Source organism: Scophthalmus maximus, chromosome 9 (assembly GCF_022379125.1).
Source record: "Scophthalmus maximus strain ysfricsl-2021 chromosome 9, ASM2237912v1, whole genome shotgun sequence".
NCBI lineage: Eukaryota > Metazoa > Chordata > Actinopteri > Pleuronectiformes > Scophthalmidae > Scophthalmus > Scophthalmus maximus.
Window position 1 is genome coordinate 22,607,331 of NC_061523.1, and position 17,341 is coordinate 22,624,671.

At 50.6% G+C, this 17,341-nt stretch overlaps 1 protein-coding gene across 1 annotated transcript in view; it reads left to right on the plus strand.

Moving 5' to 3' along the window:
• Nucleotides 1-17,341, plus strand: part of LOC118319371 (protocadherin Fat 4) — a 106,050-nt gene that overhangs the window by 71,178 nt on the left and 17,531 nt on the right. The window contains exons 7-10 of the mRNA XM_035649729.2: nt 7,671-7,851; nt 10,540-10,790; nt 10,913-15,262; nt 16,896-17,000. Of these exons, the coding sequence (XP_035505622.2) occupies nt 7,671-7,851; nt 10,540-10,790; nt 10,913-15,262; nt 16,896-17,000 (4,887 nt within the window). The remainder of the gene's footprint in view (nt 1-7,670; nt 7,852-10,539; nt 10,791-10,912; nt 15,263-16,895; nt 17,001-17,341) is intronic.

A 17,341-nucleotide genomic window follows, 5' to 3' on the forward strand; every position in this document is an offset into this window, starting at 1 on the left:
TGCTAAATGTGGATATTTAACAATGCAGCAAAATAAAAAAACACAATTGTCCCAAAATTAAAGAGGCACAAATCACGCCATTGGACGACTTCTTGTCCGTCGGGCTGAAGCGTCTCCAAGAGAAGCGTCTCCAAGAGAAGCGTCTCCAACCCCGATCCCTGACATGTGGGGGAAGAAATTAGGCAAACGCAGTCAGATGTAGCACTCCATAAATAACTCGCGCGGGGGGGGGGGGTACAATATTTTAGGTTCTAATTCGACGAATGCCTCTGAGATTTCTGTCCTTTTTTTTTTGGGACACCGGGTGTTCTGAGACATCCCTCTGGCCGCGTCGCTTGTTAACTGTGAGAAAGGGAAAAAAAGAAAAAACAACCCCTCTGTTTGCTCTGTTATAGTTGGCAGGCCGCGCGGTGGGACACAGCCCGCACCCCGCACTCGGCTCCTCTCGGGGCCCATTCATGCGCCGCCGGACGGGGTCGCATTAAAAGGGGCTTTGTCGCAAAGCAACAGGTTCTCAGAGGCGGAAAAATGTCAATTTCGCCTCCGCCGCGGCCAATTCATCCCCCTCCCCTCCCCCCGAGATGCAATGATGTTTTATTTACGCTGTCTCTTAAGAGCACAATCCATCCGCAGTCCATAAACCGTAATTAACCGTTTAGCCCTAAGCTCCGGGCTACAGATGGGCTGTCTCCTAAAATGTACACATTCATCCGTCTTCCCCCGAGTCAACCCGTCCGCGGACTTCCCGCTTTTCAATGAGCCCCCCCGGTTGTTTTGTCCGTCCCCCGTGCGAAAAAAAAGCGTCAACTCGCCGCTCCTCTTATTCTTTCTTCCCTTTTTTTTGAGGGGGGGGGGATGAAACATCAGTCAATCATGTACATTATTGACCAGGGAGATTATCTCTTGTGCCAGCAGAGACACTCAAACTGGCTGCTTAGCAAAAAGGCTTAGGCTGAGCAACTCGGGGGGGGGGGGGGGCAACTCGCAGCCTTTTTCCCAGGAGGTGGGTGCTGCTGTTTCCCCCAAAATCAGCCCCCGGCCCCCCGCGAGGCGCTCACAGCAGCGCGGCCCCCTCGTGGCAGCCGCGGCGGTCGAGAAAACACGCAGCTTAATCGCCGTTAACGCGTGTTCTTGTACCCCCTCCGGTTCCGAGAGTATGGCGCACAAGCACCTTCCTGGAGGTTAATGTGATTTGTGCGGCGGTAATGTACACTAATAAGGTGCTTAGACCCCCCCCCCCCCCCCCCCCCCCCCGCCATATGTTTGTGCTAGACAATGCTTTCTGGGGTCGAGAGGCTTACGGGGGAGAAAAACTCTTGTGTCTGTGGATCTCGGGGATGATGATGGAGGAGGAGGAGGAGGAGGAGGAGGAGGAGGAGGGCGGCAGATGGTCGGCTGGTCCACTTCAGTTTCTGGGAGCTCGTTATGGTCGGATGCCGATTCTTCTTCTTCGTCTTCGGGGTTATTCTGGGTTTTTCCCTTCCAGACGTGATCCACACCGAGACGAACCGCAGCGAAACGATATCGGGGCGGGAATCGAATGTCAATTTCCCTGCCGTCGGTTTCTAAGAACCGCGTTTAAGTTCTGTGGGACTTATGTTCTGTTGGAACGTCCAACCAGGCCTGTGTGTTTCTGTTCTCTCCCTCCGCGCCGGCAGGCCGTCGATTCGCAGGTCTGATGGGAGTGCGTTTAATTAAATGATAGCGGCGTTTCTAGATTCAATTAAAGCAAGGGGAGGAATCTTCACGTGGCTCCGGGAGCTTCCCCCCCCCCCCCCCCCCCCCCCCCCCCCCTCCCCCCTGAGTCGCGCCGCCATGCGTCTTTTCTCTACTTGATCCCGTTTGGGTAATGGCCGCTCTCTCAGGATGAAAAGCGGTTATCACGAATACCATCGGTCTGAGGTCTTCCCGCGGAGAAACAACCGCCGGTCTCGGAGACAGGGTTATCACCGGGGACTTAGCATGGACTTATCCTTTATGGTAACCATACCACTTCAGAGCCATACGCCCCCCCCCCCCCGGCCTCATGGAAACCTGGGACCACAAGGTCCACTACTTTCTTCACAGATTTGAGGGGGGGAATGCTTCTCTGGGACCAAATCCCAATTCCCCCTGTGCGCAGTGTACACTTACACATTCAGAAAACCGCGAGCAATGAGTGGCATTTAAATCCTCAAACTATTTTTCTGGCCGCAGGGCGAGAAAAAAAAAGAACACAGATTATCTCGAGCGGTGATTGTTTGACGGCTTCTAGGCGCGAGGTAAATACCAATATGTCGGGTCGCGGCGGTTTGCTTTTCCTCGCTGACCTGAGATTAACCCCCTCCCCCCCCCCCCCCCGGTGAAATGAGATTACGCTCAGGGCACAAACTTCTGACGAGAGGCGAGGTAGCGCCTTGATCTGCCTTGGCCCCAGGAGTGATCGACAAGTTGCAGATCTTTTGGAGGCGTCACCTGTAACGGGGGATTCACGTTTGTCTGGGTGACGCGCAACATAGCGGAGAGACTTCCTCATTCGGAGATACCGCCATTTTTTTAAATTGATCAGCGTTCGGGTTATCGGAGGACATAGCAGACGGACAGCAGTTGCATGCAGCCTGATTTTAAAAAAGGAAAACATTTTATAGTCCGACGGCAGACAGAGAAAATAACAAAGGGTGTGCGTGGGCGTTGATTGGCCAATGGAAAAAAGAAACCCACGGTGCACGGCAGCCGCCCGGTGAGCAGCCGACTTCCCGCCGCAAATTTCCGACCAGCTCTCTTTTCCACGGCGGCGATGATGTCATTTGTCGTATAGCCAGATTGTGTGCTTCCAGATTCAGTCATTCACCCCCCCCAGCCGCCTCCCCCCCGCCCCCGTCTCTCCTAGGGCCCGAGCCACGGCGCACGAGGTGACGATGGCATATTTTCTCTCTCGGCGCTCTTCGGGTGGCATTCCTCTCCCGCTGAGTCACTCCTTCCTGAACCCAAAAAAAAAGAACAATGTGGTGGGGTTCATTTTGTGCATTTAAAATAAAGGTACGGTGTTCGGGAGTCATTCGAGGAATCGGAAGCAGACGACCCGCGTTCATTTATCAGCCGCCAGCGAGCCATCGTCAGAATGTGTCGCCCCGTCGCCGTCGCTATTCCAAAACTTCCGTCGCCTGCATACATTTGCATACCTGCCCAAGATGTAGAGCTCCTTGATGACTCCATCTGTCAGCCCCACGCGGTGCAACAAGATCGATGTGCACTATTTACACGTCGGACGGCTGGCTTGTTTCTTTTTTAAAGGGGGCTGGAACAGCTGCCGGGGGGGGGGGGTTACGTGATATCGGCGAGCCCCCGGGGAGGCCGAGGAGGTTACGGGAGGCGCCGTGGGAAGTGATACGCCGCGAGAGATGTGGAAAAATGCTCCGAGTGAACCCACGGATGGCGATGACGGCGAGGGAAGCACAGAGAGGCATTCTGGGGAGGCTGGAGTATTTGAGCTGGGTTTAGGTCGTGTGTGTGTGTGTGTGTGTGTGTGTGTGTGTGTGTGTGTGTGTGTGTGGTGCAGGGGGGAAGGGGGGGTTGTTTACTCTGTGCTTACTGAGGATTAAATATGGTGACAGCGCCCCTGTGATGCGTTTTGGTGACAGGGGGCACCGCAGGTCAAAAGGTCGCACAAATGGTGGCGGAGGAGGCCGTCGGTTCTCCCGAGGCAGTAAACAGGCTGTGACATCACTTCCCCTCCGAGGGTGAAAACGCCTGAAAAAGGAGGGCAGTGTGTTGTCCACACACACACACACACACACACACACACACACACACACGCACGCTGCTTCCGCTCCTGGTGGGAAAACAATGCCGTTGAAACGCAGCAGGCCGAGCTCGCCGTGTAGCAGAAGAAGGGTGCCTTGAGTTCAGAGAGGTTTTAGAAGCTGGCCCCGATTATTTCAAAAGCAAATGTTTTTTCCCTTCTCCATTCACTCGGCCCCTCCGTCGGACGCTAATGGCTTTTCGCAGGCAAAGCCACTTAGCGCTCAGAGCCACTTATCGGCCTGCGCGGAACATCTTTGATCAACAAAGTCTTTAGCTGAGTTGCCGACTGACAAACACACTTTGCCCCGGCGGCAGCGGCACCAGCAGCCGCCGCCGCCTCGCCTCGCCACCGCCGCCGCCCGTTTAACCCCGAAGCCGAAGCGGACTCCTCAATTAAGGAGGATCAGTCGGAGGAGCAGGAGCCGCCCTGATCTGTTGCCATGACAACAACGGCAGAATGATGACTCATGGCGATCCGCCCCCCCCCCCCCCCGTCGAACGCGTGACGCGGCAGGCGTCGAGCGGATTGGAAAGCGCTGTCGATTGGAGAGAGTCCTGCCGACTGCGTTTGTTTGGGCTCTCGGGCCACATGTTGCGGTCCTTTGACTACATAATAGCCCATTGGTGGTGATACAGTACAGAACTGGATGCTACCTACGGTTAATTACATACCACATGTTTACATTGCCAGCTGGACGTCCCCCTTTTATAAACCACCAATGATTTCTGGGGGTATTTTGTTCATAACCAGAATTCTCCTCATCGCAAATATTTACAAAGATGGAAACACAAGCTCACCTCAAAATGCAACATTTGCTATATTTGGTTATAAACACAAGATCCCCCCCCCCCCCCCGAAAAAAAAGAAAAAAGTCTGGGCTCGAAGTGCAGAGGACATGACTCATTTTGGTAGTGAGTCACTGAAGATCAGCGCCGTGTGGTTTTTTCTGCTCCTCTTTTGGGATGAAACGACTTGTTTATGCCGTTACCTCCGTTTGTGTCGCTCCCTCCGCTTCTGGGATTCAGCCTGTGTTTATCCCGGGGACGCACATCGGCCACTTCTGTTCTGACCCTGAAAAAAACTGCAAATACACGACGGGGTCGTCGAGGTCTGTTTATGGCCGCAGAGCCAGGCGGTGAAGTGATGTTGCAGAAAAGCAATCTCAAATCTCATTTTTGGGGAGGAACGCCCCCCCCCCCCCCCTTTGAAAGAAGCCGCCGTGGTTCAAACTGTGTTGATCTTCGTAGGAATATGTGTCTCTTCCTCCGCTCGGGCCCACGGGGGGGGGGGGGGGGGGGGGGGGGTCAGAGTTTACTGTCAGCGGTTTACAGCAGCTGCAGAGGTCCGAGGGGAATTCTTTTTTTTCTTGCTCAAGGACACTTCAGTAGCTGGGATCCTGTTTGAGGGGGGTCTGGGGGTCGGGAGTATTGATCTCTGGATACCTGTAAATATACCACAGTACATTTTGAAAAGCTTCCAGTATCAAAAGTTCCCATTGTTTATAAAAATGGACGTATAGTCACCGGGTCCGGAAACCGAGGCCAATGCCTGTGTTCTCTGGAATCACCAGCAGAGGGCGACTCCTATGGTTATTTCTATAGAAGTCTTTTGTGAAAATGACTCGACTTCTCACTTGATTCATAACGTCAGTAAACATTTTCCTGAGGAGTTTATGGTTCAATCTTTAGGATCAAGTCTTTTTCAATACAACATGATGTTCATTTTGTACATTATGGTCCATTAACACACAAATAGAAGACAAAGCCCCGTAGCGTGGCTACAGCGCGATTGACAGCTGGTCCGTCCAATCGGTGCAGTCCCCGGCGGCCCCCCGCAGCTATGATGCTGATTCATTTATGATACTGTGTGTGTGTTCCCATAGTAACTTGCCATCTAACTAACCTACTGTATTTTGGTAATAAAAGTTACAGTTAGCTAGCTTGGTAGCCATAGCTGCTCCAGGCTTTCCAGGGACCCCCCACCACCCTTGGGCCCAGGGTAGTCGTCCCCCCCCCCCCGTGCTACGCCCGTGGTTGCATGTGTAGGTGAGCACGGTGGACGAGCTCGTAGTCAGACCACACCCCCAATTTCAAAAACACGGCGCCGGTCAAAATGCGAAACTCAAGGCTTTCATAGCGGGTGACGTCACGGTGGGTCAACGACTGATTAAAAGCCTTCTCGGATTCATGGTCTTTATTTTATATTCCTGATTTAAATTCAAGTTCTGCACATTTCAGATGAAAGTTCTGCCACTAAGATAATATTTCACATCTGAGAAATGTCTCAGTGAAGAGGTGAAATGGCTTTGTTTAAAAATCCGCACGTCATCCTCCAATAAGATATGGGGGGGGGGGGGGGACATTGTGGTATCAGTACGGCACCTGCACGATAAGTCTGGATATGGACCTCCTCGCGGTGACGCACGGTTACGATCGAGAGAGGCGCCGCTCATGTGTCGTCTCAGGAGGCCGCTGTGGCTGCGGGGGAAAAGACACACTTCATCTTCACTTTCAAATGAGAATATCTGGCACGACATGTGATGATCGTACTGCTCCGATTCCCTCATATGTATAAGATAATCCTCGCTGGCCGCGCAACAGAGCCCCGAAGCCTCCTCGCCCGACCCCCGACGCCCTCCCCTCCCCGCTCAGATTCTTTTGCAATTTTTTTTGGCGCCCGTCCGAATGTTTTTTATTATCTCGTATTAATCCGGGCCCTTCCCCCTTCCCCCTGCGGTACACGAGTTCAAGCATCTAATGTCTTCAACAGCTGAGTACACAGGCGAATTTTGCCGTGTGCTTTCCTTTTGGAGTATTGTCGCTGACGCGTCCACGGTGATTCCTGTAGAGAGAGCCGCGGGAGGGACAGATCTCAGCTCGTCTCCATCTCTGAGGTGCTCGCTCTCCTTTTTAAAACAGTCAAATCATAAGCAGATCACCAAGACCTTCCGAGGCCCTAAAGATGCCCCCCCCCCGCATCTCGCGCTGTGATTTACAGTAACGAGGCTGAACTTTCACGTGGTTGGCGTGCCGTTTATGGAATTATGGATTGTGGAGGGGCAGATGTCTGAATCTCTTCCTTTATTATACTTCTTCTTCAGGTTTGCCTGCATTGCGACATGTTTTCATCTGCTATTGATTTAAACCCCCCCCCCAGCGAGCTCCGTTTCGTCACCCGGCCCAGGGAGGAATTAAAAAAAACAACCTAAAACGGTCAGATTTCCCTTTGCCAAAAATAGAACTTCTCCCATCGCTCAGATTCCACAGACTGAGCTCGCTCGGTGCCGTGTGCACCTCAGAATAGATCGCCTCTCTGCGGAGAGATTCAGATCTCGTGCGCGTGCGTGTGCGCGCGAGACCCCGGCAAGGACGCCCGAAAGGTTGGGTTTCGGAGACACCGAGAACCTTCTCTGATGTGGCGTGTTCTGCGCCCACGCGTGTTGATGTGGCCTGTGATGGAAACTCACAGCCCCGGTGGCCACGGACGATTGCTTGGAATTAAATGCGACGAGATATTATATACAGTATAAATATATATATATAGGTATATATATATATATATGTATATTGTGTGAGTTAACTTTCTGTGTGGATCTGGCTTCGACTGACAAGTCATGTGTCTGAAGGTCATGAGTGGGCGTCCTGATGGCGCTCACGTGTCGCCAGCTTTTCTGTGCTGAGTTTGTTCTCATCCCGTCGGCGAGAAAATCCTCCAAGTTCACTCCTGTCACGTGAGCGGAAAGTGTAACGATTCGCTTCTGTCCCGGGCGACTGTGGCAATTACCGCTTCACTCCTTTTTGCTTTTAAGGTCACTGAAGGGGAAAAAAGTTTTAAAAAAAGACTCATAGTGATTTCTTCTTCCCCCCCGTCCTCTCTCCGTCCCCAGGTTCTCCACCTCTGAGCGGAACCGGGACCGTGACGGTGCTGGTGGACGACGAGAACGACAACGTCCCCGTGTTCCCCTCCTCCGCCTTCCACACCACCATCACGGAGGACGCCCCGACCGGCACCGACGTGCTGCTGGTCAACAGCTCGGACGCAGACGTGGGCGTCAACGGCGTCGTGAGGTACCGGACGACGAGGCCGTCGCACGCACGCACGCACGCACGTGGTTCATTCTCACTTTATTTCCGGGGCAAACTGAACATCGTAGTTTTCTGCTCGTGAGAATCCGGCGGTTTTGTCGAAATGTCCTCGCCGCGGAAAGTTTTTTCTCCCGAAAACATTTGATCCTCATAAAAGAAACACTTTGTTTATTGTATTTTCTCTTTTGACCCAGTTATGTGGTTTTTATTGATATAAACATATGTTTTCTTCAAACTGAGGCTTTCTCTGCTCTAATTAGAGAGAGAGAGAGAGAGAGAGAGAGATGTGGCGACACACAACAAATGTTCCCGTGTCCATGTATTTATTGCTTTTCTGCTCTGTAAAGCCCTTCAAACATATCAGATGATATCTGATATTCATAGATATGACTCATATGACTTATAAGAGTTGGAAAAGTGTTTGCGAGGAACTCGTTTGGTGGAAGGCGGCCCCCATAATGAAAACGGAAACTATCGCAAACGTTTATACAAATCACAAAAAGCAAAAATCTTAAAATGATACAAATCATTTTTGGAATATTTCAAAGGACAGGAGGACAAAAATAATCATACATTAGTAACAAATTACAGGACTTATCTCATAGTTTGATTCACTTGGTTCCATTCTCTGTATACAACTGACGACTTGCACTAAAAAGTTTATCTATAATTCTACTTCGTGACAGACAGATGAATACAGGAAGAAATCCGTCTATGACAGTGTTTCTCACAGCCCAGGTCCAGTTACTTCTCCGGTCAGTCGTGGTCGTGCTTTGCTTCCCCGGTGGGAAAAATTCAGGAGCGGGTTTTGGCTCTCGACCTCGTCGGACTTCGGCGAAAATGTTTTACCTCATCGCCGGCCTTTTTGTTTTTTTCTTCGAAAACTTCCAGGCCGAAGTGGCGATCGATGACAGGAGTTCCGGAGGAGAGAGTATAGAGTCATTGTCCGGGCGGCCGTCCTCGAGCTGGAAGACAGCTTTTTTTCACACCCCTCCGTGGGGGAGCTTGTAAGAGCTTCTGGTCGTCCTCGGCCTCGGCCGCCGACGCTCAAGTGTGACCCCTCCCCTCTCCTCCCCCCTCCCTCGCCCCACTGGGTTACACGTTGGGGGGTACCGCAGTGCGCTCCACTTTCCCAAAACATGGTAATGAGGATGTTAATTGTCCATGACAGCACGAGTTGTGCCCATCAGGGGTTCCGGGGGGGGGGGGGGGTTTCGAGGCCCTTAATGGAGACCAGAACCAGGTTACCTTTCAGTTATGTTTTTTAGTTTTGATTCTCACAGCCCCGATGAACGAATGTCCCAAATCCTGGACTTGTCTCTGGGCCACAAGCATGTTGTCCTAAACCTTCCAGACGTCCACTCTGCCTTTTCCCACGTCGTTCCGTTATTTGCTGTCCCGTCTCCGGAGGGGCAATGCTGCTTAATTCTTTTTTCTTTTTTTCTTCTTCTAAGAAGCCTTTTCAAAATATGCACTGGTGTGTGTACGTGTGCGCGTCAGTTTACATTTACGTCTGGATGCTGCCGGACACTTGTGAGATATGAGGTGAAACATGACAGTTGTTTGAAAAAGCCAAAGAGTTTGTGTGCCCCCCCACCCCTCCCCTCACTCCTGATGAGTGAATGTGATTTTATGTGAATATATGTTTCTTTCTGTTTTGTTTATTTGGATTTAATGTGCTACATATATATACATATATTTTTTAAAGCTACTTTTATTGTTATTTCACGTGTATGTAATACAATAATGTAATTTACTCAGAATAAGTTAAATGGAATGAAGGATTCTGCAGCTGGAACAGTCTGAGCCTGTAGGGACTCCAACAGTGGCTGCATTTGATATAAATATGAAGCTGGATGCCTCGGTCGGTTAACTCACTGATTTGATATCATGCCGGCACAATATGGAGACTGTCATTGAGCGTAAATCTGTACATTCGTCCATTAATATTGTGTTTCTGTGACGCCTCGACACAGCTTCCTCTATAGGCCGCACCGTGACGGTGCCGAACACAGTCAGTGTCAAACAATATGAAGAGGGAATATTTGGAAACTGTGGCGGCGGCGGGGGAATTAGTCATGTGTCACTTGACCGGCCAGTGTTTACATTGGAAACAGCTACGATAACACAATGACCACCTTGTCATATGAAATGTGCTCATAATGCAAGAATTGACTTAGCTCAATGGCCACTGGGTAAAGGTCACCGTGACAATTTAATGGACTCAAAGTGTAGGAGTGTGCGGTTTCACAATTGTCAGTGTCCTTTCACAATAAAATCACCAAAAAACAACCGCAAGAAAAGAAAAAAAACTTGTGCTTCTGGTTACAGACGGTTATGGAGGAATCCCACTAATACAAACTGGAATTTATATTGGCAAAGACAGAGACAAGATTTCAGATTTTCAGCAGACCGAATATATAGGAAATTTGTATCGTCGCTTGTTATCTGACGAGGAGTGAATAGAAAAGTAAAAACACAATTTAAAAAAACACTTTGTTGTGGTTCGGGATGTTCATTAGAAGTTGCTCTACAAGGCAGAGTTGATTACTGGGATCACAAATAAGCCAACACAAATTGAATTAGTCATCCGAGTGAACTCGGTCCCTTGTTCATCAGATTTCACAAAGCTCCCAATGTAACTCGTCCTTTGTTGTCTCCCCCTCGCAGCTACAGTCTGACTGGAGGACACGGCCAGTTCTCCATCAACCCCGCGACTGGACAGATAATTACCAGCTCCCTGCTGGACCGGGAGGACAGGGCTAATTACCAGCTGCTGGTCGTGGCCACCGACGGCGGGCAGCCCGAGGGCCTGTCCAGCTCCGCCACCGTGTCCGTGACGGTGACGGATATCAACGATAACCCGCCGCGCTTCCACCACCACCCCTACGTCACCCACATCCCGGCGTCTACTGCAACAGGTGAGTACTGTACTGAAACATGTTATGGTTGGCACCAGTTGGCGCTATTATTATTATAATCTTACTCGTACTGTTTTATCAAATGTTATGTATAACTAATTTATTCTCACTTGTGTCCTCAGGGTCCCTGGTCTTTGCCGTCACCGTCACCGATGAGGACTCGGGTTCCAACGCCCAGCTGCACTACTCCCTGATGGGCCGCAACTCCGAGAAGTTCAAGATCGACCCCGTCAGAGGCGCCATCACCGCCAACGAGAAGCTCACGGGGAGCTCAGAGGTGACCCTCACGGTTCGAGTGAAAGACGGCGGAGCCAATCCCAAGACGGACATGACCACCGTGACCGTCCGCTTTGTCACCGGAGGAAACTTCCCCGTCATCAAGGTGAAGGAGCGGGCGTTCACGTTCCCCGAGAGCCAGCCGACGAACCACGTCGTCACGACGGTGACGGGGTCCTCGATGAGGGGCGGGCCGCTGTCATATTACATCGCCAGCGGCAACCTGGATTATGCTTTTCACATCGACCAGCTGTCGGGCGAGCTGTCAATCAGACACTCACTGGATTATGAGCACATTCAGAAGTACGTTCTCTGGGTCGAGGCCAGAGATCAGGGCTTCCCGCCTTATTCCTCTTACGAAAAAGTGGAAATAAATGTGCTGGACGTGAACGATAACCACCCTGTGTTTGATAAGGATCCGTTCCATGCTGAAATACTGGAGAACCTTTCGCCTCAGCGGTTGCTGATGGTCTCCGCCGTTGACCTGGACAGCGGGCCCAATGGACAGCTGGAATACGGCATCATCGACGGCAACAAGGAGAATAGTTTCAACATCAACCGGGCGACTGGCGAAATACGAACCACCAGGCCGCTGGATAGGGAGAAGGTGGCTCAGTACGCTTTGAAGGTCAAGGCCACTGACCGGGGGCTGCCGCCCAAAAACACGGCCGTCAAAGTGCTCATCAGTGTCCTGGATGTGAACGACAATGCCCCCAGGTTTTCCAAAATCTTCAGCGCGACGGTGGCTGAAAATGCCCCGGTGGGTTACACTGTCACCAGGGTCACCACCACGGATGAGGACGCAGGTTCAAACGCCATCAGCCGATATTCGATCACAGACACGAGCCTGCCGTTCAACATCAACCCGAGCACGGGAGACATAACGATAAGCAGGCTGCTCAACAGAGAGGACACGGATCATTACATCGTCAAGGTGTCCGCGCACGACTCCGGTTGGACGGTGAGCACAGACGTCACCGTGTTCATCACGGATGTCAACGATAACGCCCCGAGATTTAGCCGCCCCTCTTACTACCTGGACTACCCCGAGCTCACGGAGGTGGGCTCCCTGGTCACGCGGGTGTCTGCCACGGATCCCGACGAGGGTTTCAACGGCAGGATCTTCTATTTCATCCGCTCCCAGTCGGAGTATTTTAGAATTAACGCCAGCTCTGGAGAGATATTTGTGAAGCTGCAGTTGAAGTATCAGAACTCGACAGGCGCCAGCAGCATAAATATAAATCGCCACAGCTTCATTGTCACAGCCTCTGACCGGGCGGTCAAGCCTCTGCTGAGCGAGACAACGGTAATTGTCAACATCGTAGACAGTAATGACAATCCTCCTGAGTTCGATTCACCCGGCTACTTCACTCCCGTCACCAAAAGTGTCAAGGTCGGCACCAGACTGATCAGGGTCGGAGCCCAGGACAAAAAAGACTTTGGCCTTAATTCTGAGGTGGAATACTCGATAACGGGCGGAAACAGCTCTAACAAATTCAAGCTCGATAAAACGAGCGGATGGATCACCGTTGCCTCCTCTCTTCTGTCTGATATGAAGAAAATGTTCCTCATCGACGTCACGGCGAGTGACAGAGGAAATCCTCCTCTGTCGACGCGGACGTCCGTGCGAATCGCCGTCACAGAGGAAAACCACCACACGCCCGAGTTCTCACAAAGCCAAATCTCTGCCACTGTACCAGAAAGCCTTGCTGTGGGAACGGCAATACGGACTGTGTCCGCCAGAGACAAGGATAAAGAAATGAATGGCCTTATCACGTACAATATTACATCAGGCAACGACAAGGGTCTCTTTTCACTCAACAGCAAAACTGGAGTGTTGTCCCTAGCTCAGCCTCTGGACTTTGAGGAGAAGCAACAGCACGAGCTCAGAGTTTCAGCCACTGACGGCGGCTGGATCACGAAAGCCAGTTACGTCTCCGTCACAGTGCACGTGACCGACGTGAACGACAACCCCCCTGTGTTTGACCCGGACGAGTACTTCCCCACTGTGCAGGAGAACGTTCCCAGCGCCACCACGGTGGTCAAAATGAATGCCACGGACCGTGACGCGGGAGCCAACGCGGTCATGGCTTATGTGATACAGTCGTCAGACAGTGACCTCTTTGTTATTGACCCAAACTCTGGCACCATCACCACCCAGGGCTTCTTGGATTACGAGGCTAAGCAGGTCTACCATTTAACAGTGAAGGCCTTCAATGTCCCAGACGAGGAACGCTGCAGCTTCGCCAACGTCAACATTCAGCTCAAGGGAGCCAATGAATACGTACCCCGCTTTGTCTCCAAACAGTACTACTTTGAAATCTCTGAAGCCGCTCCAAGAGGCGCAGTGGTCGGGGAGGTGTTCGCCAGCGATCGAGACCAAGGATACGATGGAGTGGTTTACTACCTCATTTTCGGGAAGAGCAGAAAGAAAGGCTTTGGCATCAATAGGAAAACAGGTCAAATTTATGTCACAGGTACTCTAGACCGTGAGAAAGAGGAAAAGATTTCACTCAAGGTGTTGGCCAAGAACGCGGGGAGCATCAGAGGAGCAGACATTGATGAAGTGTTTGTGAATATCACGATTCTCGACGCCAACGACCCTCCCGTTTTTACCCAAGAACTGTATGACGTGCAGGTCAGTGAAGGTCTCTCAGCAGGCGGTCTGGTTACCTTTGTGAGCGCAGATGACTCCGACTCCGTCCCGAGCTGGAGCAGATTTTCTTACTCCATTTCTCCTGACTTTGACAAAAATGTTTTCACTATCAATTCCAAAACTGGCCAAGTGTCTGTGGCGACGGAGCTGGACAGAGAAACAACTCCCACGTACAATCTGACCATTCTAGCCGTGGATACTGGCACACCCCCTGCAACTGGAAGCGCCACCCTCATTGTGAACCTGGAAGATATCAACGACAACGGTCCAACTTTGACGTCCGCGTACGCCGAGGTCATGGAGAACCAGAGAGCCGGCACTGCAGTTACAACCCTGACAGCCTCTGACCCAGATCTTCCACCCAACCAAGGCCCTTTCTTATACAGCCTCCTCAGCTCCGGCTCTGCCAATAGCTACTTCAGCCTCAGTCCAGCCGGAGTGTTGACCACCAGCCGAGAGATCGACAGAGAACAGATTAGCGACTTCTACCTTTATGTTGTAATCAAGGATTCCGGTGTGCCTCAGATGTCATCCACAGCGACAGTCCACGTGAAAATAAATGATCAGAACGACAACCCGTCAGAGCCCAGGTCCATGGAGATCTTTGTCCACTACTTTGGGAACATGTTTCCAGGAGGTTCTTTGGGAGACGTCAAACCCGAAGACCCCGACATCCAAGACAGGTTCCACTGTTCCCTTATTCCTCCTTCCTCCGGTCTGTTCACTATCCCGACCGGAACGTGCAACCTCAACTCGAAAGCCCGCTCGACGGATGGGACTTTTGAATTAACCGTCCGGAGCAGCGACGGTGTCCACGGTTCAGTAAGCAACACGGCCAGAGTCCTCTTCATGGGCTTCACCAATGCCACGGTGGACAACAGCATACTCATTCGACTCAACTCCCAAGGAGTCAAACACTTCCTCACGAACCACTACCTCAGCTTCCTACGCATTGCCAACTCTCAGCTAGCAGGACTAGGCACGGGGGTGCTTCTCTACGGAGCGTTTGAGCTCAACAATCAGACTTTCCTGATGGCAGCTGTGAAACGGGGCCACGGACAATATGTCAACCCCAGCGGCGTGGCCACATTCTTCCAGAGTATCAAAGACATTTTACACAGGCAGAGCGGGGTGCAAATAGATGCGGTGGACCATGATCCTTGCACACACAACCCATGCCAGAACGGAGGCAGCTGCAAGCGGCGTCTCAGTGTCGCGCCCGATATGAAGACAGAGGAAAGTGTCCCAGTGATCCTCGTTTCCAACCACCCCCTGCAGCCCTACGCCTGCAGCTGCAGGCCGGGCTACACGGGGGCTCTGTGCGAGACGGACATTGACGAGTGCCAGCCGTCGCCCTGCCACAACGGCGGCACCTGCCACAATCTGGTGGGAGGCTTCTCCTGCACCTGTCCCGAGGGTTTCACCGGCATGGCCTGCGAGAGGGACGTCAACGAATGCCTCTCCAATCCCTGCAAGAACGGGGCGCTGTGCCAGAACTTCCCCGGCGGCTTCAACTGCCTCTGCAAATCTGGCTTTGCAGGTATGACTGCACACACAGAGAAGTCATATTTTATTTTTGACCACAGTTACTCATGTTAGGCTTAAGAAAAAAGGGACACACACACACTGACACTCACATAATAATGTACTCACTGACACGGCTTTAGGTCCAAGGAAAATATTTGCCTCCAAATGTTTCCAGGAGGTGTTGTAGCCATAGCATACGAGCATGGATGCCAGAAAGAGTTGTTTTCAGATCACTAGTTGGGGGGGGCGGGGGGGTCTGCTGTGATGTATATCAGCCTGCCGTGTTTGCTTTAATAAAAAGGATGATGCAAAGCTGACCCCAGTCAGGACTCGAGAGCAGACTCCACACACAGTTAACCAGTATCACATTTCTTTGTTTGCCTTCATGTGCAATGCAGGCTATGACCACACACACACAGATACATTTCTAATCCGGCTGTATACAGAAGGATTTGTTAATCAAGGGGTTTCTCATTTGGCTCCATTTTGGAGTTGTAATGACAAACGAGCAGCTTTGTCAAAAAGATCCAATCAGGCTAGTTCGGGAGTGTAATGGACACGCTGCCTTATTACCCTTGATAAAAGGGGGAGTGGATTTTTTTTAAAGTGGAAATTACTTAGAACGGTCATTTTAATTCAGGCACAGTGTCCAGCTGCATGTCTGCAGCATCTGAAAGACATTTTCAAAGAGCCGGCCAGTAGCAGGCGATTTGCCTCAAGTCAAGTCATTACTGTCCATTTTTATTATGACTGCGAAAAAAATTACCAGATTTCATCAAGATAAATGACCTCTCGTGAAGAAATGCACCTATTGACTTACAGTAGTTTGCCTGCCCTCACGGTGAACTCTCAGCTTCCTGTTTTCGCCGCCTGCTCTTTGGCAGCGCGATCTATCAACATTAAACAACTTGTCCCGAGATTTTACAGCCTAAAATACCTTCTATTTGTTCATTGTAAGTTTTTTTTTGTGTTGTGCCATGTCTGAATTATTTACAGCGTTGTCTTGCCCCCAGCCTGTGTGTCACATTCCTTATCATGATGTTGAAACCATTCAGCTCATTCACTGTACTGTTTGAAATTCACCTGTACGTGTGATGCCAATTCATGCACATTGCAACTGTTTTGTCTTTCTACACTGCAAAAAAACAAAAAAACAGCCCGGCCTCATCCAAACGTAATTTGATTTTGCAATGAGTTTGAAAATCTGATTATTCTTAGAGGGAAGAATCTGCCCAGTCGAATGAGATCATTTCCCCGTGAAAGTTTCAAGATGTTGTTTTGGATCAAGTGATGTCATCTCTTGACAAGTCCATCCAAAGTATTCCGAAATAGCAGATCTCATTTCGAGAAATGTTAAGAGTAGAAGTAAAAATGCACTAAAAGCAGGTGAGATTACACCTTCTGCTCGTATATTTTTATGGTTGTTTGAACAAAAATGAGACTTTTAGGCTCGACACGAGATGAACTGATTTGTACGAGGCCGGGTTTTTTCTGCAGTGCATTACTCAGCTGTGAGGTGATGAAAAGGCCTGCATGACTTGGCCCGTGGGGGGAAAGTGAACTGTGTTCCCCTCGGGGGCTTTTCTTTCCCCCTGTGTCGTCTGCCACTCCATCCATTTTAATTTTGTGTTGTTCTGTGAACCCAGGCAGAACGTGTGATTCCATCATCAATCACTGTGAGTGTAACCCATGTTTTAATGGTGGCTCCTGTCAGAACCGGGTGGATGGATATTACTGTCACTGTGCGTTCGGTAAGTAATCGTAGGAAACTTTTTGTAGTGAGCTCTGGTTAAAAGATTGAAAAAGCAAGATGGATAATTTTCACGTGTGGAACCTCCGTAAAGAAAAGAAAAAAAGTTATCCAGTGATATCCCAAGCAAATGTGAACATTTCATGTAGCGTCTCCATATTTCATACATTGTTTTGCTTCTGTCTCTAATGAGCCTCCAGTTTGGGGGCGAATAGAAGTATGAAACTTTTTCAAAGATGCAAGATTATTATCTGACCGCAGAAAACCCCCCCGGTGATATCTGCTTTGTAAGGAAGAGTATTTGGGCGCGACATAAGAAGAAAAATAATGAGGGGATAGATT